At 38.2% G+C, this 25,420-nt stretch overlaps 1 protein-coding gene and 1 long non-coding RNA gene across 3 annotated transcripts; one reads left to right on the forward strand and one right to left on the reverse strand.

Annotated features, from left to right (window-relative positions):
• Positions 1-257: 257 nt before the first annotated feature.
• LOC103472736 (uncharacterized) lies at positions 258-7,605 on the reverse strand. The gene is made up of 3 exons (XR_534918.3): positions 7,476-7,605; positions 2,505-2,668; positions 258-2,142 (listed from the first exon to the last, which is right to left on the reverse strand). It is a non-coding gene; the product is annotated as an uncharacterized LOC103472736 (long non-coding RNA).
• On the forward strand, positions 5,289-23,395 carry casq1b (calsequestrin 1b). Of its 2 annotated transcripts, XM_081599352.1 has the most exons (12): positions 5,289-5,682; positions 15,664-15,696; positions 17,684-17,777; positions 19,321-19,421; positions 19,583-19,694; positions 19,802-19,875; positions 21,017-21,147; positions 21,284-21,329; positions 21,452-21,506; positions 21,625-21,725; positions 21,853-21,927; positions 22,494-23,395. In XM_081599352.1, exons 1-12 carry the CDS (start codon positions 5,443-5,445, stop codon positions 22,923-22,925), a joined length of 1,494 nt encoding a protein of 497 aa, XP_081455478.1. In that variant the 5' UTR covers positions 5,289-5,442; the 3' UTR covers positions 22,926-23,395. The 2 variants fall into 2 exon arrangements, with proteins under 2 accessions (XP_081455478.1, XP_081455479.1); XM_081599353.1 differs by lacking the exon at positions 15,664-15,696.
• Positions 23,396-25,420: the final 2,025 nt, after the last annotated feature.

The following is a 25,420-nucleotide window of genomic DNA, read 5'->3' on the forward strand; positions in this document are numbered from 1 at the left end:
GACAGCATACGGAGCGTGGGCGTAGGACAGCGAGGGTGTGACAACCAGGCCCAGACCGGTCGCAGTGGGAGGTGGGAGTGTGTGTGTGTGCGTGTGTGTGTGCGTGCGTGCGCTTAGGGAGGCTCGGGGGAGGGGGGGATGACTGACTTCAGCCCTGATCTGGCTGATTATTCAGATCTGATTAAAGTGTGAGTCAAGTAAACATTTTAGCGAACATGTTACATCTTCTTTCTGTAAATTGGAAGCAAAAACAAGTATGTATGCAGTTGAAATGTATGTTTATCTTTCTGCCGTTTTTCTATTTTTTTTCTCCCCAAACCAAAGTAAAGAAGTCTCAAAAGTACTTGCACTATTTGAAAATGTTTTCATTTTCTTACATCACATACAGCCACATAATTCAGTGCATAATTTTGAAGTGAAAGAAAAATTAAAATTTTTCACAAATAAAAGTCTGAAAAGAGTGGCGTGCATGCCCATTTACTCCAGTATTCTTAAGTAAATATAGTCAATTGATTATTAAAGGAAGACGGCAGGCAGGAAAAAGGTTTTAACACGTCTCATCCTTTTAACATTTCATTAAGGTCAGTTCAGTCTCTCTACTGACATTTTGAAAAAAAAGTAAAGTAAAACCTTCAAAACAGGTCATCTGCTTAAACTGTGAGATTAGTCTTTAATCGCAAATCTGGTCTTTATGAAGGAGAGGCAGGATAAAGATATTGTTGAAATAAAACCAAATGAAATCCTGAATGCCACAAGCCAAGTTGTTTCCATGGCAAACACGTGGGAAAATGGAGCACTGGTCCAATTAGATCAAAACCTTTTGGTCTCCAGTCAAAGCAGTTTGTGGAGAAAAACTAACTCAGAATATTAACTTGAATATCCTGGTGGACGACCAAGAAAATAAAGCTGGAGCTACAATGGAATGGTTTGGATCGGAGCATATCCATGTATTAGAAAGGATTAGTCAAAGTCTAGACCTGTTTCCCACTCAAAATCTGTGGCAAGACTTGAATATTTCTGTTCACAGATGCTCTCCCTCCAATCTGACTGATTCATTGAGAAAAACATCTTAAGTCGTGGAAAGCTGACAGTCATACCTCGAGACATGAAAAGAAAGGTTTTTAACTCAGTTATCAATGAGCTTTTCCATGTCATGCATCAACTTCTAGTTCCACCTCCTAACTATGCACTGCTTTGTGTTGATTTACCAGAGAAATTCGATTATTCTTCATGGTTATGATATGACAAAATACGAAAATGTTCAAAGATTACAAATGTTTTTCGTAGGCATCATTGACAATATGTTAAGGTTGGGGCTGTTAAAATAATCACATCCACTATTTGCGTTATTTTTTTTTTCTACTTTGATGGAATGAAATAAGTTAAACGCAACAATTATTTTAAAAGGAGTTCCCCCTCCGTGTTGCCGTACCTCACTTTTGTTTGCTCATTCAAACTATCAATGGATATAAAGCAATATCTGATAAAACTTAGTCATTTTCAATGTTTCAAGCCAAAAAAATGAATGTATATAATCACTTTAGCTAAGTTACATTCTGTATTTTTTTATACTAAATTTATTTTAATACTTTTAAACAGTATGTCTGAGAAAAAAGCAAAAGTCCCTTGTGTCATTACTTAGTTGATGCCTGCATCCATCTTTAAGTGACTAATTGTTTTTTTGTTTGTTTGTTTTTTTTTACTGATTTGCAATTAGTTCATTTTTATCAATCCATTAACAGCTCTTATTTAAAAAAGTCAAACGCTGGAGAGATTTTAAGGCTTTTTAGTTTTCTGAAGCAAACACCTGTGTTAAGTCAGGTTTTTATTTATATCTTGGTTGCATTATGCTATTGTGTATAATATATGATTCTGTGTAATCCTCTAATGGTATTAATTAATTAATGCTTGGATATTGGGTGAAAAAACAAGACAAATGTGCTGTTTTCATTTTTCAGCCTGCTATTATTTCTCGTTCACCATCATTTTTAGCATTTCTTTCATTCTCTCTCACTATATTTCTTCCTCTTTTTTTCCACGACACCTTTCGCCTGCTCCCCCCGCCCCCGGAGCTTTTTGTCCCTGTGATAGAGCCTTTAGATCTCGTTAGCGTCCAGACGCCGCATGTGGCACTTTCACCCTCTGAAATGAGAGAAGAGAGAGATGTGGTGGACGATCTCATTTTGAACCCGGTTTGACCGAATTAAGTGCTGAAGGCGGTTAAATAAAAAGGCACTCACGTGAGCATAATAACCCAAAAACCAATGAATTTCTGACAGTTTTCATGTACATTGCAATAATAATATGAATACTGTATTGTATTTTTAATGACAAATGTCAAAGAAGAAATCTTTCACAGACAACTTAAGCATCAGTTTAAGTCAGTATGTGCTTATTCCGGCCTTTTTTTTTACCCTACAACTCAAAACCCAGTTGCCATAGCAACAGCAGACACAGTTTAATGACCTGTACATAAAAACCACACAGATGTTATTATGACTCACCTTGCTTCTGAGTTTCAAAACGCGCCGAGAGGAAATGAAGAAGGAGCTGTAATTGGGCGAATGTGGGTCAATTGGAGCTTCTGCCAGAGGGGGGAGCCGTTTACCATAGAGGGGTAACTGCCGAAGGGCTCCGTTAATGAAGAAGGCATTTTGATACTTCCTGCCTGTTGCAGTATGGAGAGAGAGAGAGGGAAAAAAAGCAGCTGTGAGTGACAGCAGAAGTCTAATGAAGCCATTTTCACTGATGATACACTGAGGATGGAAGCTGACTGTTAAAGAATTGGGAGCGAACTGCTCGTCAAAATCTGCTAGAATGTTCCCTGATGAGGCTTTGACAAATCCCGCAGCCCGTCTTCTACCGTCTTCTGTCCTCACTTTTCAAAATGTTTAATACAGCGTCGGTAGGAGCACTCAAAGGCTTCCAGTCAGCAGAATAGCTCTGCACCTCATAAATAAGAGGAAGAAACAGTAATTTGGTGGATTTGTTAAAGCTGTTAAAACACCGTCTTTGAGTGATAGAAATACATTTACAAATCCATAGCCAATTTTTTCCAAGCTATTCTTTCACCAATAGCTCGCGTTATTGGGGAAAATGTATAGTTTCACAATATGCTATTTTATTAAAAGATGTTAAAACTAGATGTTCTGGGTTGAAAATCTAGAAATAAATTAGCCAAAAAGAAATAAATAATAATAATAATAATAATAATAATAATAATAATAATAATAATTTGTATTATTATTATTATTATTATTATTTAAAGATCAGGGCTTCAGACAAAATTACCAAGCTTTTTCCTCCATCCAGTAGTTTCACAGGTCTGAGGTCAAGAAATAGGTTACAAACATCTCAGCCAAAAACAAAGCATAGTTGAACTGTCACAACATGCCTTTAAAAAGAAAACAATATTGAGTGTAGACACATTTACATATTGTTTTTTGTATCCTTTTTAAGTTCCTAGACATTATGTATTCATACTTGAAATTTGTATGCTGTGAAAGAAACTCTTTGTGCACACAAACTTGGCCCGTAAAGCTGATTCTTTATCATGGATAAAGTCACAGTGTCAGAGCAGCTGGTAGCGATGAGCTTAAACTTACAATCATAAGAAACGCCTCACAGTTCATTACTGAAGTACTTTGAAGTCCTTTGGGAGTTAATAAAGCGCTACACAAGTACAGGTCGTTTCCATACCGTACATCTATGTGCTGTTTTGTTCAACCCTCTCCCTAACCTTAAAGACGATTGTAAGCTAGCTGTCTCGCATGCTAATAGTAGACATTAGATGGGGTTAATTGGACCCTGCAAGCTTTTTACCCTGTGCGCAGTCCACTAGGGTCACACTGATCACGCCTGCACTTTTACAAGGTATGTGGTTTCGGGAATTGACGGTCTGATGGGACAACCGCCCCCTCCCGCCCCCAATCCCACCCTCACCTCTTCCCCACTGTCCAACTGTGACATCTGCCACACTCCACCTGAGTGTTGTGCTAAGACCGGAAGAAGAATAAATCCACTTTTGGGGGCGGACACCTAACATTCGTGTGACTCAACAACAGGATAGGTCCATATTCAACCCAAAGCTGTGTTGGCTGTTTTAAAGCATATTTCAAAGAACTAATGAAATCAAAGAGGTGTGTTTGTTAAAAAAGATTCCCCTTACATCAGAGCAGTTTATAAACCTCCCGCAGTGACTCAAAGGTTTCAGAAGTTGTCTCATACAAAGCCAGCACACTGTGGTGACGACCCGCCTGTGAAGCAGTGCCCAGCTCCCTTGTACCCCTTGCAGGCATTCAGATAAAAAATAAAACAACAACAACAAAGAAACATGGATTCAGATCAGCTCATAACGCGGGTGAAATCAGCCCTCTGACGGGGGAAGAAAACAGATCGGATTACATACTGTTATTAATAGCCACCCTCTCCCCTTCTCTCATTATAAATTCACAGCTGACAGTGTCCCCCTCTGTCTGTGACATGCTCTGTGTGACTACTTTGTTAGGTCTGTCTGTTTTTATCGTTCAATTTTCAATCTCTTTTCCCCCTCAGGTTATAATAAACTTCACACTTTGGTCCAACGGCTGAGCAGGGACAACATGACACTGGGAGGCCATTATCTTCTACTTCAGTCCAAAAGGGAATGTGACTACAAAGCCTGCCAGAGCATTAACAATCAGAACAACGTCAGTTGCACTGCCATCACACTGATTGGTGCTTTTCTTTTGAGTTTGTTAATAAGCCAGTGGTTTGCAGATGCCCCTGGAAACAATCTTATTTCTGCAATTTTGAGGGAATGTTGATGTCTCTGTTTTTGACATCGGGCTCTCAAAAGGCTTCATCCACTTTGATGTTACAAGGAATTTTGTAATGCCATCATCTTAAGAAGATGACTTTTGGACTGAGTTTCTTTCCTTCTATTGTTGCAGAAGCTTCAGTTTGTTTCTGTGAAATTTTCAATAGGGTCTCGTTTGTCTTCTTCCTGTCATCAGTTCCTTCTGTCTTAAAAGAAATTCAACTGATCCACTAGTCTTCGTACACCCAACAGTAACACGGTCACTTCTCATCTGAACAGCTTCAAACAGGTGTCAGTGAGGCCCTTCTAGTCTTTAAACGTACCATGTGATATTTCTGACCTCCACTCACAAGTCCCCCCACTCTTGCCCCTACTTTTTTGGCAGCTCCATGTCCTGTGGACAAGGGTTGTCCCACCTAGATAGTCCCACCTCTTATCTTTGGTTAGTGATGTCAGCAAACCATGTGATATTCCTTTTATAAAGACAGTATCAATGTCAGACCTTCTCTTCTCCAGCTATTTGGGACAGGAATTGGACGTACTCTCCCATTAGGGGAAAGTAGAAACCATTTTAAGTGCTTTCTTGTCCTCCAAAACTCCCTCACCAAGAGGGCTTTGAGTTGTTTGTACTGCTAACAATCACCATGAAGTGGACATGGGTGTTTTTAGGGTTCTACTTCCTCTCTTTGGGAGCACTGTCTTTGGGAGAGAAGGGCTTGGAGATCCCCGAGTATGACGGCAAAGACCGTGTCCATACCCTCATTGCCAAGAACTACAAGTCCATCATGAGGAAGTACGACGTAATGGTGATCTACTACCACAAAAATGTGGATGGGAATCGAAGCGCCATGAAGCAGCTTCAGATAGAGGAACTGGCTTTGGAGGTGGGTCTCTGTTGCAGCTTGAGAGCAAATGAATCCGTGATGTGTTGATGTCAATGGTCAAGACAAGAGGAGGGACGTTTTGGGGGCTGGTTTCAGAGGGGGAATTTGGCTTTAGGTTATACTTCCTGGATCATTTGTAGTTTTTTTGGAACTACAAACTAAGATCAAAAGAAAGAGTATATTGGACAATCCCATCGTCGGCTCTCTGGTCTGTGGTTTGGTACACCTAGTATTAGATTTTGATCATTTTAGAACGCAGCAAAGAGCGTATCTATGAATTAAAACCATAAACCTGAGGAAGTGCATCCTTCCCTTCAACCATCATTGATGGTTTGGACGTTCTGCTATGCAATAGGTAGGTCGCTGGTTCGATTCCTGGTCCGCCCGCTCTTGTCGTCAGCTTGCCGTCATCAGCGTGTGAATATTCCCTTTGAGATTTCAATTTGACATATAAATGGCATTACAAATAAAATAGATTATTATTATTACACACTTCTTTCGGGATGATATTTGTAAGCAGAAATCATGTTTAGTACCTTGGTAAGGTACTAAACAAGGTACTAAACATGCTAAGCATAGTTGTCAACTGATATGTCAATGTCAACAATAAAATTTTCTTTTATCTTCTCCCTCAGTCTGAGTAACTTCCACCTGGAAGTTATCAAATGTATTGATATAGAATATTGTTTTCCACGGTGCTGTGGTGTTTTTCAGCCAGCTACTTATCTATGTAAAAACTTCAGAGCCACACAGTACATCAGCAGATAGAACTAAAACAGAGATGTTGAGGGCTTTGAACAGTGTTTTTTTTTTTTTTTCATAAATACATCCAAAGAGCTCTTTTATCGCAAAGCCAGAAATAATGCACCCAAGTCCAGCACTCTGCCAGTACACCACAGCAACCTGCTGCCTTTCCAGAATGGCAGTGTCTCCTTACATCAGCAGAGTGTAGCTTACACTGGGCCCTCATAAGTCACCTCTGTAAATAGCCTGAGACAGTCCTGCATGCTGAGCAAGAGACTAAAAGCTCTCGTGAGACAGAGTGAAAGTTCAGAGCCATATTTCACATGGGCAGTTGGACCTTCCCTGTATCTGCTACCACATAAACGCTGCTGTGTTGCTAAGATGTGTTACATTATCCTGTGGGTGTAGACTGAAGTCCCAAACCACTTACAGTTACACACAAAGTTGTTGGGTCCGATCAATTTCCCAACAAAGCTGCCAAGGTGGAGAGAGAGAGTGAAGAGCAGAGCTCTACTGTACTTTTGCTCTTCCTGACTGCCTGCCAGCTGTGGCTATTCATCCAATCAGAGATCACTCAGAGGGGACACTTAAAAAAGCTGATCATTGACACCTAAGTATCCGGAAGTATAAATATATTAATTGCAGAGCTCAAGGACACATTACACTGTCAAAATATTATTTAAAATTCCCTTAATAATAATGATGATAAACTTCTCTGGCCTCTTCTTTAAAATGCAACATTTTTAAAAAATCAATCACAAACTAAAAAAATATATTTTTAGCAGATCTATGTGAACAGAGATTATATAAACTGACAAACCGCTCATATGGTTCAATTATGCTACATTTAAACAATATAGTTTACTCCTTGAACACTTTACATCAGCATTAAACCCCGCACTATGCAATAAACCAGCCAACATTGTGCTAATTAGCTGCCTACAAAATCACTAGCATTTTCATTAATTTGAAAAAAGAAAAAAAAAAAAGAAAGAAAAACACATGTAAAACAACACAAATATAGCTTAGCTTACAACATTCAACATCACCTCACCACGTTGGGCAATACTCCAAAACGCAAGTTAGAAGTAGTTTTAAGGTTAATTTAACATGCTTGCTTCAGCTGAAGGCGCATTCGTCAAGTTTTGGACTTGAGAATTCAGGAAATGTCGCCGTCCGGTGCTGCGGTCATAGCAAGGCCTGGATGCGGGGGGACTAACGTGAGGGCGGAGCAGGACAGGTGAGTGGGGCGGGGGTGGGGGGGGCACAATACGGGATATTTACGGGAAAATAATAATACGGGAGCACGGCGAGAAAATGGGGTAGAAAACGGTAGTTTCCCGGCCAAAATGAGAGACTTGACAGGTATGTGAAGGCGACATAAAACACTTTCGGTCAGCCGTCAAGTTACGTCCGGTGCGCTACTGTAGAGCACTACTGCATCCGCAACTAAAAAAAGTCTATCTATCATGTAAAGCTGCTTTTATGATTGACGGTAAATTACGGTACTCTTAGATTTGAATAAGAACTACGTGTGTAGATCTCTGAAACCCTTACGCTTAAAAAAAATGCAACTGATCAACATTCTCAGCATTTGAAGAAAAGTAGAACCTCACACACTCTTTGTTCACAGCAGAAAGCCCACATAGTGGACTACTTTTTGACTATGATTTTAAGTAGCACACACCCCCCAACATCCCGAAAGCCAGAACATAATCCTTTTCCTCATGTCTCAATGGGGACAGAAAAAAGCAAAGAGGCTTTTTTGTTTTTTTCATTATTTTCAATGTAGTCCTGAACTGTTTTCTTGTAATTTTAAAACTGATCTTTCAGCTACAGTAAAAATAAATAACTAAATGAAACAGAGATGTGATTAAAGATTCTAAAAAAAAAGTGAAAGGACAAAAAGGGAAACTCTTTTTCAGAAGGTCATTTTTCTTTTTAGCTGCACAACTCACAGCTTTCAGCTTAATTTTGTTCTTCAGGTGTTACCTTGAAGGAAGTTCTAAATTGAGAAATTATTTTTATTTTATTTAGACAACAGTTACGTTCAGGTGAAGTGTTTTCCTTTGCTGGCAGGCGAGACAGGCGTTCAGTCTTCTCGAATTTGTTCCATACTCCCTCCCTCCCTTTTGGATTTGAGGATTAGTAAAAAAGCTTTAGCCTAATTAATAAAAGGCTTACAGCTACACTTTGCTGGTGAATGTCAAATCCCAACAGGGCTCACCACTGTGATTGCATATTTTTTTAATCACATCCAGCAAAGACTGCTGCTTACAAAAACAAAAGTCTATTAACGCCTGGGTACAGGGCCGCTTCTGAAATTGATCTGGGAAATGTGTCAGGCATCAAATCAAAGGAAAGATCAAATATCGTCCAATACTGTCTTTATGGAACTGTGCTAAAGACATAAAACTTCACAGAATCTTAGAAAAAAAAAAACTGTACCAATTGTGTGAACACATCTGAACAACTAATCAAAATTAAATATAAGGAATTTCTAACTTCAACATCAAAACGTTAAAGATTTAAGTGCTTCACTACACTCACTCTGCATATGTTCAACTTTCATTTCTTTTGTTCAGAATAATTTATAAATGATCCTTTTTTCCCCCCATCCTAACTGTGCTTCAGCATTTCCCTCCCATCTCTCTCATATGTATCAGGGAATGTCTTCGTATCATTTATTCATGGGAGTAAAATGTCAAGGAAATGGGAGGATCAGAGTGCGCCATGAAAAATTCAAATGTGAATCTCTTGACTTTGAAACCCAGACGTATAGCTCCTCGTTCCACCCGGAGCTGGATGTGAATAATGATAACGCTTAACGTCAGAATGACGTCGCTGATGATGTGTAGCTATTGGTATTTTCAAGTATTAACAGATGCATGTTGCTGTATGATCAAGTAAAGTTGTCATTACAAAAATAAACCCAAAATTAACCTTGCATCCATCAGCTATTTGTATTTTTTACTAACTATTTGGCTTTGGAGGGGCTAGTTTGCTCACAGGAATATGAGAAAACCAGAGAGGTTTGGTATTCTGCTCTCTGCAGCCATAGCTGAAAACCTGAACATCAACTACCAGGTTAATAAATCCCATTAAGGCCCAGGTCTCAAATCTCCGCTTGAGTATTTTTGCTTATTTTAATTGTTAAAAAAGGTCTTTAAAATGTCCATACGAGTAAATAATTTGACCCATTTCTCCATAACAACTGGAACTTTCAATATCTAGCAGTTATTTACAATTTACAGTTAAAGTGACCATCACAGTTGGAGACCGTGCAAAAATCTCTGGTGGAATTTTAAAAAGGCAGGCGCAACACGCAAACGCATTCATGTAATTGAGATCTTTGTACATGAAGGGTGGGCTATTAATCAGGAACACTGCCAGCAGCTGGTGTCTGGCCATTAATCACATCTGTAGTCGACTTTAACTGTGTAACACTGCTGTACTAAACACTACAGATACTTGTCATAAAATGCTTGAACAGTTTAAGGAATGCTAGAAGTCATTGAAAGTGAAATTTTGGGTTTATCTGCATCCAAACAGCAGCTCGATTCTATATTTTCCCACTAAACTTAATTTACAGTAGGATTTGGATAAATTCATGTTCATCCGTCTGCAGTCAGCCTCTGTAGCCTTCAAAGTAATCTGATGTTGTCATTTTTACTGATGGTAAATCGTATTAACACGACATATAAAATCTTGACAAAATGTGATTAAAGACTTTGCTGTAGCAAACCAACAGGAATATTATTGTTACTTTTAGCTGTGAGATCTGCAGCTGTTGACAGTATTAATTAACTCATAGTAGGAAACAAACAAGCCCAAGAAGGTCTCCGTCTTTACCGTCGTCTGGTTCGGTTTGTTTGTCTCTTTGAACGATTACTCAGAACGTTTGGATTCCAGTCTTTGCTACATTCACTACGTAAACCTGGATCTGGATACTTGAGTATTTTCTTCCCCCGGTGTGTGATTGCTCTTGTTTTGTTAGTTTTTACCATGATGTTCCCCCCCCCGTGACGAGTGAAGATGTTCCCATTTAAGCCCTAAATATCCCAGCTTTCTCAGTACCCCCTACGGCTAGCTAACACCTAAATCACTGTGTGGACGTGGGGACTCACAGGCCTCCAGTCAATTACCCAGCTTGTTGTGATCGCACACGCCTGCTTGGTGGAATCAGGAGAGATTCTGAGTCTAGAAGGTAAAACTGCTGTGTGACAGATCAGTAATTCCACTGATTCCTCTCCTAGTTGACTGTTATCTCCGTTCAACACTTGATAAATATAGAAACAGAATAGAATAGACTTTATTGATCCCTAAAGGCAAATTGCTTGTTAGTTGACAAGTTACTCCATCCAAAGTCTTAAATATTAATAATAGAAATATAACAATATGAGATCAGGTTGTTTTTTTTAAAAAGTATACAGTATATTTTTCTTTTTTCAAAATGATCTCTAAAGCCACTTTAGAATATTTTCTCGGTGCTGAAGCGTGCTGCAGTCGTGATCTACATGGGTGTTTCTGAGTGTCTTAGATTCTGTTGTGACTGAATTTTTCATGCTCACCACAGTGCAGTGTTGTGTAACAGCTCAGCATGGCGCGTTGTGACGTTTTACTTACTTACTAATTTACTGACTGGCTGTGGAGGAAATGCACACTGAACTAGTGACTTTAACCGGACCCCGGGGCACACGCTGAGATGCAGCGTTCCCTTGGAGAAACATTATTTAGAAACAGAAATCACACTTGAATTTTTCAGTTGCTTCCATTTGCACCCATTCACCCATCCATGGATAAAAACATCAAGGCGTATCTTTGGGATTTTATGTGACACGTCAGCATAATTGTAAAACTTCTAACTTTATTTTCATTTTTGTTATAAAAATTAGAAAAGCAATAGCCATATTTGTACTGAGTGCTCTTCTCTTTACAGTTGTTGCCCGTTCTTCTTTGCAGAATTGCTCTGTATCAGTCAGACTGAATGATGAACGTCTATTGATCTATTGAGCATCTTTTCCCCTATCATGAGATGAATGGTTAAACCTGACCCATCTTTCAATTGCATGCCACAATGACAAATTAACTTTATTATTTCAAGAAAACCACAAAAAAATTATATTGAGAAAACCATTGGGAAATTAGGTCATTATCAAGAAAACCATCGGGAAATAAAATTGTCTTGAGAAAATGGAAAATTAAGTCGTTATCTCTAGAAAAACGATTGGCAAAAAGTATGAGTAAGAAGTCCACTCTCAGCTTCCGTACTTCTTCTTCTTCTTCTTCTCTGAAGAAACAACTAAGCACATCATTATGCCGTCACCGACATGTTTTTCTGAAGATGTTTATCATTTCTCTCATAAAACCCCCCCAAAGCATTATTTTTGGTCTCCTCTGATTGAAGCCAAACTTCCAGATATTTGTTTTTCCCAGCATGCTTTGAAGCAAACTTACAGGACTTCACAGAACTGGCTAACCTCTGAAGGAAGCTGTTTAGAGCAGATTTTATTTAGAGGTATTAGTGTTAACATTTTTCATATTATTAAGACATGAACAGTTTTCTTTCCAGGTCAGAATTTTGCAATATTTTGTCTTGGCCTGTTATAAACAATCCCATTGAAGTACATTGGCGTGTTTTAGGGTAAATGCGACTAAAGTTCAAAGGTTAAATCACTTTGAGTTAAATCATCATATTTTTATCAATTTTGCTTACCTCTGCAATGTCAAAATGTAAATTACTTACTATTACAATGAACAAATCCAAACTTTGTTTTGAGGTTTAATATGTTTAAAATGCATTTGTAAACTTTTCTGACCCCAAAAGTTTTGACTTTGGTTTCCTTTGGAAAGATGACAGCTGGCTGTTTTCCGCACCTTGTGTAAAAGCTACAGCTGGTTGAGTTTGTGTCCCTTGGGTCAACCCTGAGTACCTTACATCATAGGATGATGCACACACACACGCAAACGTGCGTGAGTCATCGACTTCTTTCTGAAAAAATCTAACTAAGGAGCCATGTGTAGAACCTGGTAAAAACTCTTGTAGAATAACTTGTAGAATAAAAACAACAAAGCAAACAGATTAGTTTGGCATTTATTGACAGAGCATACCGTATGGTGTGGCTGGTGAAAATGCTTTAATGTTTGTGTGAAATGCTTACACAAAATATAGCTAAAAATGATAGAAAAAATTGTGGAGATACGCGATATATTGACACCAACATCAGTATCGGCCAATATTGTTAATTTTTTTAAAGTATCAGTATCGGTCTGATAAACACAATATATGATATGAACAACTGATATTTATTTTTATTTTGTTGCTGTCTGTTTCTGGTGGGGTTTTGTTTCCCAAATATGTCGAAATAGTAGTGAAAAACGCATACTATCAGTAAATATTGGTTATCGACCATAACAACAATATTAATATTGAATATTGGTATTGGACCTAATTTTTTTATTGGTGTATCCCTAAGACTTTGTGTTGTCCTTTAACTAAGCAGTGTGGAAATGTAGTCAAAAGTGAGAGATAAACATCTGATAATGTCTAACCATTGTTCAAAAGTTGATCAAACGGACTAGCCAATCAATGCTTTCAGTAGAAATGCTGAGGATGAACTTAAGGCCACATCCTCTGCCGTACTGTGTGTGTGTTCTGTGGACTCTGCGCGTACTGTCCGTGTAAGGTTGAGATTTCTTCGTCAAGTGTAGTGATTGCCTACATTTCTCATGGCAAATTCCTTCATTTCCCACAATCTGAATGGATACAAGTAGGTTTGATGAGCCTGTTGGGCGCCTAGCCTCGTTTTCTCTCCCTCACAGCAGCAACTGCACGTTAGGAAAAACTGTGTGTGCGGGCAAAAGAACCCAAAAAAAACTTGGTAACAAGCCCTTATGTGTTTTATTGCTGTGTTGTTATATGGATTTATTTCTCTGCTCTCTGTGCGGCTACTTTTCCCTACATTATTTTTCTCAGTTTCCTCTCTAACACGACATCTGTTGAGTGAGTGTCAATGAAGCTGATCAAGAATTAGATGAATTTGTGATATTACAGAAGGACCTGTACACATGTGTGTTATTCAGGCCACTTTGTGGCATTTGAATGGAAAGCAGAAAGCAGTGTTCTGATCACTTAGGATAAATCTTAAAACTCAGAGTGAGAGGTCATTATTAAGCGTTGTCCAGTTACAGGTGCACATGATGCCAGAAATGCAAAGCCCACCTTGGTCAACATGTCATCCAGCAGCCAAGTGCAACGAGAAGCCCGGATGCGATTTCCATGGCTCACCATGACACTCAGCTCTCCCATTTTCTCACCTGACATTTTGGCAGCGGGTGGGCTTTGGGGAACACTGCCAAGATGTTTACACTGCTGACCTCTGACTCGGCTCCAATCGTCTGGATGGATCCAGTGATCAAGAGGGGAACGTGTGAGGATGTGAAACGCATCGGGAGAGTGAAATATTCAAGAGACGAGGCAATTGTTGAAATTTTAAAAGGTTTAAGGGATCACTCTAGGTGTCGACGTTGAGGTTTTACATCTTAGTCTCAGTTGTTTTCCTCTCTGATCTGTAACGACAGCCCCCTCTGTCACCGCTCCCACTCCAGCGACTCGGTGTTGATGTTCTGGCATTTTTCAAAATCCTCTTAATTCAAAGTGAATAAAAAGTAACACAGACGTTTTGTTGGGGACTTTCTCAACACGCTTTACTGACGAGAATCTCCGATCCCTCTAGTAAAGATGTGAAAAGCCTTAAAATAAATTCATATTACACTTTATAAATGTATTCAGTGAGGAAAAAATTGCAATGTTAACAAAATAATTGGTTTCATCCAAATCAGGGCTAGGATAATTCCGTTGGGACCCCTGCTGTTCATACTGGCCCCTTTTTTTACTAATGAGGCAGTGCATGGATAAAAAATAATAGCCATGTTGGAGCGCATACGGAGAGAAAATCCTGTAGGATTCAGGCCTGGGACATGAGACAGCCATGGTTGAACACTGATTTTTTTTTATCTTAATCTGGTGGAAGATTATTAAATTGTTACTTTGCTTGTTCTTTGGTGGTAAATAAATGGAATTTTCCATTTAATCTGGAACATCAATCTGACCAAAAGACACATTTCCAATTAAAAACTATATCTGGCTTCAAGTGTGTGTGTGTTTGTAATGTTGTGAAAGAAAATGTTTTTGCATGGCATGCCTCCAAAACAGCTGGTTGGTATGCAGATATTGACCAGTGGTTGTTATGGAAACGTGGTGACCTTGTCATGCCACTCCTTGCTGTGGTTCAGTTACTGTGATCTTTAGACGGGGAAATAAAGTAAATGAGTATTAATTGAAAGTTCCAAGAAACTTAGATTTACATCTCTAACTTGAAAATGTTGAGCAAAAATGATTTTTTTTTTATTTGAAACAACTAGGTTAAAATTAGTAGGTTACAGTTTTTCCACAACATACAAAAAAATTCAAATGAAAATTTTTATTTTTTTTAAAGTCTTTTCTGTGTGAGAAAAATATGACTGCAATAAAAGATTAATTCCCATCAAGGCTCTCGGTTTTAATGTGTTTTGACTTTTTGGGTTTGACAAAATATCTTTTCATTCCTCTCTTCAGATGCATATTTTTGCTGTTTTTGTTGATTCACACAAGGTTGTCGAGTTGTTTTGTTACGTTCAATGAATCTGTTTGTTGTCGTCTGTTTTGTGGAAAATGACTTTTGGCTGCTGTAATAGGAAAAGTGTAGAAATGAGGGAGCAAACGATTGTGACCAAACAGAAGTTTTGATGATACAAAACATAAATTAATAAGCAATTATTTCAATTTTTTACATGAAAATCAAAGTACAGTAGATCAGTAGTTGAGTAGTTGTGGTGGGGGTTGAACAATGTTAACGAATAAAACAGAAAGTTTGTAATAGTTACAAAAATACTAATGCTAATGAACCCTTGCTTAAAGCCTGTATAAATCCATAATGAGAAAACATTCTACTTACATTGTTGTGAAAAAAACAAAACAAAAAAAACTGTAGAAATCTGAAAAGGAGGAAATACCAAAGAAAATAATGCGCTAAGACAACTTCAGTTTGTTGGTGTGTTGGTGATCTGTGGTGGAAAGCCAATCAGTCATTTTCTTGATCGTCAGTGTGGCCTTGTTTTGTTCCATTTGTTGTGAACAAACATGGAGGCTATCCGTCCACCTAATGGCTCACCCTAAAGTGTTGCCTTTCGTTGCAGTTGATCACAAGCGAAGCAGCCGTAATCTTTCAGGTACGTCAAAGTTCGCCTCGTGTGTCGAGTGCTTCCGAGCCGGGCCGTGACATACGGGCTCTCCTGCTGTCGCAGTCTACACGCTAACTGTTTCACTTCTTCGTCTCCTTGACTGCAGTTTAGTTTAAAAGGAAGTGAAATGAAGTAGCAACCCGCAACACAGACCAGTGGAGGCTGAACTGCTTTCAAAGTCCAGTAGCGGCAGCAGCTTGGGCTGTGCAAGTTTAACGTCAGATTTGTGAGAAAAAGACAAAAGTAAGGATACCCTGTTTGATAAAGCACCTGTCTAATACATAAAGCTTTCTAACATGTCCATCCATCCTTTCACCAATCCATGTAACAATCACCATGAACATCAAAGCATACGTCACCCAAATCAAGAAAAAAGCAATGACCTTAACATGGTAAATGACCATTTTTTAATGGTAAGACGTTTTAAGAAATGTAGGCTGCTTGATGATGTAAAGATATTTCTATACGCTTGTTAACTCATTTTTAAAGAAGGCATACTTAACATAACTAACAGCAGAAATCCAGGATTCACCATATCTAATTAGCATTCTCATGATCTTTTGTTTTAATTTGGCTTCGTTTCATTGTTCGGCCCAATGCTCCATCTTTTGAATGCTACTTGTCAACGTGAAGCCTTAGTTTGCTGATTATTTTCCCTTGAGTTCAGGTTTCCTAACTTCCCCAATTAGTTTAAAGGTCAGTCTGTATCCTTTGTTCCCTGCCAGATCATTGTCTTCATTGTTTTTCTTTCAGCCTCTGCTCCTTGGTTGACTGATGTAAATCTTCATGGATTATTATTATCATTATTTATTTGCCCCATTGAGTTCTTGCCTTTCCATAACTCTTTTTGTTGTTGAAGATGTTCAGTTTTCTCAAAACAGCCAGCTCCTACTTGTTATTCTGTGTCTGCAACCTCCATATTGATTATTGCCTTGTTGTAAGTTATAGGACAGAGTCATCTGCAAACCCCTTTAGCTGAGCAGCTGTAGAATCTGTAGAACCTTGGATCTTTGGCGGATAGGTTGCTGGGATGTTCCCAGATCTGAACCCTGACCATGTGCAGTTTTGCATAACTCTGTTCATAACAGAGAATGTAGTGATTGATACTTGGTCAGGTGAAAATAGATTTTTCTAAAGACTCAACAGAAGGCCTGAGACAGACGTACTGAACATAATGGGTCTGTAAAACAAAAACAAAAAAAAAACTTTTTTCTGATTTGGGAGAACATAACCTCTAACTTAAATAAATCTTTTTTAAAAAAACCCTTTCATGGATTCATGGTGATAATCAGATTTGATCTTTTAAACAGCAAATTAGATTTGTACCAAAAGAATGGATGTCTGTGAATGACTAAAAGATCGATTTTAAAGACAATCTGCAAAGAGCAACTTAAAACATAGTAAAACACTAGAAATAGTCTGCAGTTATTTGTGCTTTTGCTTTTGGGCAAACTGCGGTTCACATTGTGAACCCACTTTGCCATGCTGCTTTGCAAAGTGTTACAATGCTTCAGACGGCCTTCACACCAATGACATTCCTCACATTGTTGAGATGATTTTAGATTCAGAAGTCTTAAATATCATGTAAGACAATGATGTAATACACTATATGAATGATCGGGTATGCTGTACATATCTGTATGTGTGTGTGTGCATGCGGGCAGCATTACCTTTGGCAGGCTGCGCGCTCCTATTCTTTCCAACACACCTGTTGCCGTCATTGTAGTTGGACCGTGTTCTGCCTGTCTTGTTCTTGTGCCGGTTCTGTTGTCTCCTTTGACTTCCTGCCAGGTCTTGTGTTTTGGTTTCGCTTAGATTTAAAATGTGCAAGGTAGAGCTTCAAACCGCTCCTTCAAATGTTGCGAATTGGAAGGAAAACTTCAAGCTTTTTAGCTCGATGTTGAAATGTGACTTTAATTGAATTTCGCCCAATTTCTCCCACCTGCTGTTTTTGTGCCACTGTCTCTTTGTCCAGCTTGCGGCCCAAGTTCTGGATGAGTTCGAAGACGAGGACATCGGGTTTGGTCTGGTGGATGAAAAGAAGGCCTCTGCTGTTGCCAAGAAGCTGGGTATGCTGTTTGGAAACACTGCTGGGGAAAAAAATCATGTTAAACACAAAATGAGTGTAAATGTCCTTGAAAAGCATTTACAGAAATTTTACTTTTTAAGTTTTGTGTTGGTATAGTCACAATCTTAAGTGTTTTTTTATTTTTTATTTTTTATATAACTGGCCAAAGCAAGTTGAGCATACGTATAAAGTGAAGGGAAGATAATAAATGGTTTAAAGACAGTTTTTTTAAAGAAATATAAATAAAATCAAAATTTATCATAGTTATGTTTAAGTCATTCAGAATAAGAAATTTCAAACTTTTAGGGGCAAAATTGTCAAGTTGAAAGCACTTGTTGGCCGCTTTAAAAAAGAAAGAAGGAAAGGAATGCATAAATTTACGAGACATTTATTATTTTACTTATCTGCTCAAATAATAAACAAATGAAGATTTTATAGAAACAAAATTGGTAGATATTTTTCAGAAAGGAGTTCTGTACAGTATTGTAGAAGAGGGCTGAATACATTGCACTGTACACATCAGACCTGTTAGGATTTGTTTTGTTTTTTGTTTTTTTAAAGCATAACCTTGTATTCTTTTGCTTCAACAAATATGGATTCAATCGTGCTCTTTCTTAAAAAATGACCATGCAGTACAAGGACATTTGTGGTAGTAACTCAACAAGACTAAAGAGTTTTGATTACATCTGGAAGCCAAGTGTTATTGTCTTGATTTTTACTTCATGAAAGGACAGTCAAAGCAATTTCATTCAATTCCAGATTAGATGTTATGATTATTTTTCTCATGATTTACTAGAAGGAGGTATGGAAGGAAAGGAAGGTAAAGAAGACCAGGTGGTTTATGGACCAACAGTGACCTCAAGTGTTTACCAATGATATGACACTCTGTCACGTGTTGAAAATGTCCCCTCCTTTAAAATATACAAAACAAAACTGAGTGAAGAAATCTATAAACATGCATAACAAGCTCCTGAGAAACCAAACACTTAATATTGTCCTCAAAAAAATAAAAAATTCCATCATAATTCGTTCCGGATATTTGACTTTGCTTTGCAGTAGAGCTCATTCAAATTGGTTTAGTTCCTGACACAAACCCAGATGTACTTCTTAGATTCAAGATATTTAACGTTGTTTTACATTTTACATTCCAAAGGTAGTTTTAGGGTCATTGGTTAGAAATGAAAGAAAGTAGTGCTGTTTCAGATTTGTCACTCTAAAGCTAAACTGAAATTTACAGGTGCTAGTGGTTTTATTTTCAGAAGAGAAAAATATTGATATACTGTTTGGTCTTATGTCTTGATAAAAGTAAAAAATCCCAAAATAACATAAAACTTGAGCCCATATTACAAAAACAAAATTCTGTCCCAAAATTAGAAGAGTTTAAAAGCATCATTAAGCTAAAAGACAGACACATGAGGGATGGATTTGACTGAGAACTGAGGAAAAACGACCTACTCTAGTTGTATGAATGGAAGCTATTCCAATCTAGTAAGTAAATATTAAAAATATGATTTTCTCACAGATAAAATCTTTTTTCTCACCAGGTCTGGATGAAGTCGACAGCATCTACATCTTTGCAGACAATGAAATAATTGAGTACGATGGAGAGCTAGCAGCAGATACCATTGTTGAGTTCCTGTACGATGTAAGTAACGTTAGCGGAGATACACCCGACAGCGTGGGTAACAATGTTTCCAAAGGTTGCATGCAGCTGAGCTCCACTGTTTTACCACCAGCTGTGATGAAATGGATGTAAATAATGAACAGCAAGTGTAAGAGTCTCTTGTGTTTACTTGTCTGCTGCAGGTGATTGAAGACCCTGTGGAGATCATCGACAACGACCGAGAGCTGAAGGGTTTCTACAACATGGATGATATCATCAAACTGGTCGGCTACTTCAAGAGCGAGAGATCTTCCCGTACGTCAAATCATTCATGAATTAAAAATGATCCACATTCTGAGCTTCAAGCTTCACATTTCTGCGCCAAGACTGGAAGTGTCTTAACTTTTATTTCGCTCTTACAGACTTTATAGAGTATGATGACGCAGCTGAAGAGTTCCATCCCTTCGTCAAATTCTTTGCAACATTTGACCCTAAGGTCTGTCCAGATTTCTTGTTTTATGTCCTTCTATAGCCATGTGTTTGTCATTTGATAGACTTGAAATTGCTTAAAACTGCATTCAATGTTAGATCTACCAGAACAGCATAACTGAAAAAAAGTGACTTTTTCTATGCTGACCTATTTTACTCACGTTTAAACAAACCATTGTGGATATATTTTCGAGGACATCCCTGAGAATTACAGCCAGATCTAACAGCATTTAGTTGCCGGTTCTCTTCTGTGGATTACTATGGAATCCTTTGGTGATGATGGTGCAAAGAAGGATTTAGCATAAAATCAAGAAAATTCTGGACAGCCTTTCCCCATCCTCTTCATGAGGCTGTCATATGAAAACAGTGTCTTCAGTCTGAGGCTTTTTCAAATTTGTTGTAATACAAACCGCTACAGGAGATCTTTCCTACCCACAGCCATCATCCTCTACAATAACAGATGAAATCTCCATGTGGCTGGCTAAGGCTCTAAACAACCCGCTTCTTGTGCTTTCTGTGACCACTTTCTCACAGTCCTTTCACAACGGATTTGCATTCTGAGCGGAGAAAAAACAGGTTGTGATCTTATTTACACAGAGGACGTCTTGGTTTGAAGATGTATGAATCCCTGGCATTTGTGTAAAACTAATCTAATACTTTGTTTTTTTCTGATAGAGAGTCTGTCAAACTGTTGAAATGTTGGCAATGTAGCAGAGATCGAGACATGATGTTGTTGTGAAAGCATCAGTGTGTCGTGTCTGTATCTTAGCAACAACAGAACTGATGACGTTGTCGGTGACAGCCGAGGGTGAAATGTAAGCAGCTGCCAAAATAACACTGGTGAACTCTGTCAGCAGGTGGCATGGAAGGAAGCTTACTGCCAAGAGTTCAGTCCATTGCTGTTCGCAACGTCCCAGATAGATGAAAGCTTTAGGTAGCTTTGATGCAGGAGGAAAAACAGGCATGGAAAAGGCAATTTTACAGAAAGATCATTTTATTAAAAATGTTAACAATGGTCTTGATCACAACACCTTCAGCCATAGTAGTTGTTTCTACCTGTATTCTTAACAATGACTTTATTGTTTGTAACTTCTAATCGCGTTCAGGCGTTAGCGTTAATTCAGAATAAATTTGACTTTGCGTTCCAGATTGCCAAAAAGCTAAAGCTGAAGATGAATGAAGTGGATTTCTACGAACCCTTCATGGGAGAACCCGTCACCATTCCAGGAAAGCCTTACATCGAGTCTGAGATCGTTGAATACATCGAACAGCATGACAGGTGGGCTTCCGAATGATTTTATTCAAAAAGCATTTAATACTAATGAGATGCAACATCATGCAAGAGTCAGATATCAAACCATAAAGAGAGTAGTTACAGGAACATGTGTGGTTATTATGTAGTTTTCCTGTTTCAGACCGACTTTGAGGAAGCTCCAACCACACAGCATGTATGAGATCTGGGTAAGAGAGATTAAATATCTGCATACAGTTGATCCATTTAATCATTTATATATACATAAGTAGTATATTCTACCTGCTCTGTAAATGTGGAATACTTCTAGAGTCTGTTTTTGTGAACACAGGAAGACGATATCAACGGAGAGCACATAGTCGCTTTTGCTGAAGAGGATGATCCAGGCAAGTCGCTTCTTAGCACCTTCTACTTAGTTGGTTTAAGGATTTATTTTTCCATATCTACAGCCACAGAGTAACAGTTATTAATTAAATGAGTACGTGTTGACTTAATTTTCTCCAGATGGTTTTGAGTTTCTGGAGATCCTGAAGGAAGTAGCGCGCGACAACACAGATGACCCCAACCTCAGCATCATTTGGATCGACCCAGACAATTTCCCCCTGGTGGGAAAAAAAAAAAACTTTTCCTAGATTCATTTTTGTTGTCATAATCCAACCTGCATTAATTTTTTTTGGATCAAGTCACATAAGGATTAATGTCCTCTTCCTTCTTTCTGTCTCACACTTTCAGCTGGTTCCATACTGGGAGAGAACCTTTGGCATTGACCTTTCGTCTCCTCAGATTGGAGTCGTCGACGTTAAGGACGTAAGGATTTGCTCGTACCCATACAATCTGTTGCCGGATGACAGGCCCGTTTATTAGAAACATCCTGTTTTGCCTTGAAGGCTGCCTTTACTGTTTCATGGTTTACATTCAATGAGATGTCAAAAGCTTCCCTACACACAACACTTCTGCTGATTTGTTAGCTACGCTTACATTACAAGACTTTCTTGTTGATCCATATCCATGAAGAAGTTGTTTGATTCAGATCTGATGCCTGGGGAGGCAATTAGAGTCCAGGCTTGGTGGCCAGTAGCCGTCTGCATACTCAACCTTTTAGTGAGAGAATTTTCTGGTTTGGTCAGAACCATAATTTTCCAAACATCTTCTTCAAAACACAGTTGAAGACAGATGATGTCAATGCCTCAGACTTTTAATTTGCATAACTTGTTTTGTTTCACTGTTTCAACAGATGAATAGACCTGTCAGAATGCTAAATAATTTGAATTAATCATACTGTCAACTTCCAGTTTACCCACTGATTATCATGTTTGTTGTCTGTCAGCTGTACTAGTGAGCTACATAAATCATGATGTATTTGTGTTTGGCAGGCTGACAGCGTGTGGATGGACATGGATGATCAGGACGACATGCCGACGGCTGAAGAGCTAGAGCAGTGGATAGAGGATGTTCTGTCTGGAAAGATCGATCCAGATGATGATGATGATGATGATGAAGATGACGATGATGACGACGACAATGATGAAGATGATGAAGACGACGATGATGAAGACGACGATGATGAAGACGACGATGATGAAGACGACGATGATGAAGACGACGACGATGAAGACGACGACGATGAAGACGACGACGATGATGATGACGACGATGAAGACGACGATGATGAAGACGACGATGATGAAGACAACGATGATGAAGACGACGACGATGAAGACGACGACGATGATGATGAAGACGATGACGAAGACGATGAAGATGACAATGAAGACGACGACGATGATGAAGACGATGATGAATAATTAATGTTTTCGTCACTTTGCCGTTACTGGAGAAACTCCAAAGTTTTTCCATTAAACTAAAACATCTGACAGCAAAAAGACCTGACTTTTTGAACCTCACATGTCTCCCCTTGTTGCTGCAACGACCTGAGAGGAAACCTTGTCAGCTAGGAAGGAGGTTTCCATTAAAACTGAACGATTCTCCCACAGAGAAGTGTTCATGTTCAAAATGTCCCTAATGACTGCCCTTCTCCCACCTTCGGACAACTTAATGTCAATAGATGTAAAATCAGGCAGAGAAAAAGTTTCTAAAGGTTTCCAATGTGATATAACTCTTTCTCAAGTTTACTCTTACCTTGATTCAGTGACAATGAGAACAAACTCATTCTTGTTACAGCTTGAAAATAAGAATAAAATTTCACTGGACAGTCTTAAATTCAACAAATCAGTCATTGAAAATGTATGTTGGAGGTAATAAACTTGAGATTGTTTTCTGTTTGTGTTTTTTTATATAAGAAATTGATTTTTGTAGTTATTTCACTACAAAGGTCATTTGAGTTAACCTTTATATTGTGTGGGCGTGTGTGCGTCTGCGTGTGTGTGTGTGTGTATTTGCGTGGGTGCGTATGTGTGTGTGTGCAAAGTTTCCTATGTTGTGTGTTGCTGCATTTCTGACAAGCTAAGAAAATCTACAAAAAAAATCAAGAAAATAAAAGTTTTCCATTGTAGTAAGGTGATGTTTTTCATCCTGTATCCAAAACACAAAAATGATTTTTTATCTTGTTTTCAAATAGTTTAAGGCTTTATTGAACAAATTTATTCGCTAAGAACAGGATTTTAGTCGCTTTCTTTCAAAACGCTTGCTATATCTATCCAAATAAAAAAAAATAATTAAATGTTGACTTTGGTCAAGCAAAATTGACTTTTTAGTAAAAATCTATGTAGATTTGGTCCTACTTATTATAGAAGCTTTTTATATTTTAAGAAAATTATAATCATAATCTCTTAAAGTTAATGAGAGATAATTATTTTTAAAAATCAGTAGCATCCAACATTTGGTCACCATTCACTACCTTAAATTTTGGAAGTTTGCGACATTATGGAATTCTCAAAACAAAAGCATCAGACCAAAAAAGTCAAACAGTTTGGTTTGTAGACGTACACAGCTGTCTTGTCTCTGTATGTCTGTTAGTGGCCAGACTAACTCTGTTTAGGTTCACTCACTTGTTAGCATTATAGATTTTTTCTTATCACTGTTTTGAGTTGAACTTCAAAGCAGTACAACTGTTGGAGGAAGTAGTCTCCTGCTGAGTGCTGTGGAGGAAATTGGTCATGTTTTGTCTTCCATATAAGGAGTTATGCATCTTAGTTGCTTGCATGCACACAGCTGCTGCTCACACCTTCACAACTGGTCAGGCTGGTTTGGTCACATATAGTCAAAAAATAAGAAACCAGTATAGGGAATAAAAGTGTGCAGCAGTTCCTCATCTTGGTCTCCTGGTTTCATCCTTCAGATCTGCTGCTGCGCTGCGACGGCTGATGACTCTCTGCTTCTAACTGGACATTCTGCTGATGATTGTAATGTATCAATATTTGCTTTGAATTATGTACTTAGTTAGACTTTAATATCTGGGACAGTGGTGGTTGAATGTTTTTCAGTGGTGTTGTACCACGTTGTGTACTATTCATTTATTCATTATATAGCACCCTTAATACTTGCAGGGTCATGAGGGGTTTGGTGAACGTCTAGTGGTCACCGTTGACCCTGGACAGGTCACTAGTTCATTGCAGACATTGTATGCCAATTTAAATTAATTGAGTTCATCTTATTATAATAATAATAACTATTATTATTATTATACTTCCAGTATAATGACTTTCAATTTCATCATTCTTTCATGGCTGCTCTGCTCTATGACACTCCCCATGATGTCAGAAAATGACACAAAATTGTAATTCAAATCCGCTGGTCTGCAGCGCTGTTTCTTCTGTAATTATTTGTGCTGTCAATCTTTGCAGATCACGTGCAACAGGCCCACTCTCTGTGCATACCATTTTTTTTCTTTGCATAACTTACCTTATTTGGAGTCTCTATAGATCAGGCCCTTAATTTTATACAAAGAAAGATAATATTTTTGGTAAAACCAGCAAAAATATTTATGGAATTATTTAATGCAAATTGTACATTTGTCACTTAAAGGAGAAAAAGCTTCTTTGTCCCAAGTCCCAAAACAAGAATTATATCCACTTAAATTCAATGGATTCGCACAATAAAATGTCTTGACAAAAAAGTTAACACAGTTAATCTTAGATAAAAATAATGAGGTTTGTTTCAAGACCAATTTTGATTTCCATCACAACCACCATGTTTATGTTCATGTTTATGTTTATGTTCAATCCCAAAACACTAATTGTTTTACACAGTAGGTGAAACTGTCACTTTGTTGTGACAGTGTAACATGAGACAGATCATTTTTGAGAAGTTTAAGCTCCTCTTCCTTTTCCCAGTGCATCAA

This window comes from Poecilia reticulata, chromosome 18, assembly GCF_904066995.2.
Source record: "Poecilia reticulata chromosome 18, P_reticulata-male-v2, whole genome shotgun sequence".
NCBI classification, from domain to species: domain Eukaryota; kingdom Metazoa; phylum Chordata; class Actinopteri; order Cyprinodontiformes; family Poeciliidae; genus Poecilia; species Poecilia reticulata.

Bases quoted from the DNA above. Each gene is read 5' to 3' on its own strand.
- casq1b (XM_081599352.1), top strand. From the start codon at position 5,443: ATGAAGTGGACATGGGTGTTTTTAGGGTTCTACTTCCTCTCTTTGGGA. The intron at 21,330-21,451 runs GTAAGAGAGATT...TTGTGAACACAG, and splicing joins ACAGCATGTATGAGATCTGG to GAAGACGATATCAACGGAGA. The intron at 21,507-21,624 runs GCAAGTCGCTTC...AATTTTCTCCAG, and splicing joins TGCTGAAGAGGATGATCCAG to ATGGTTTTGAGTTTCTGGAG.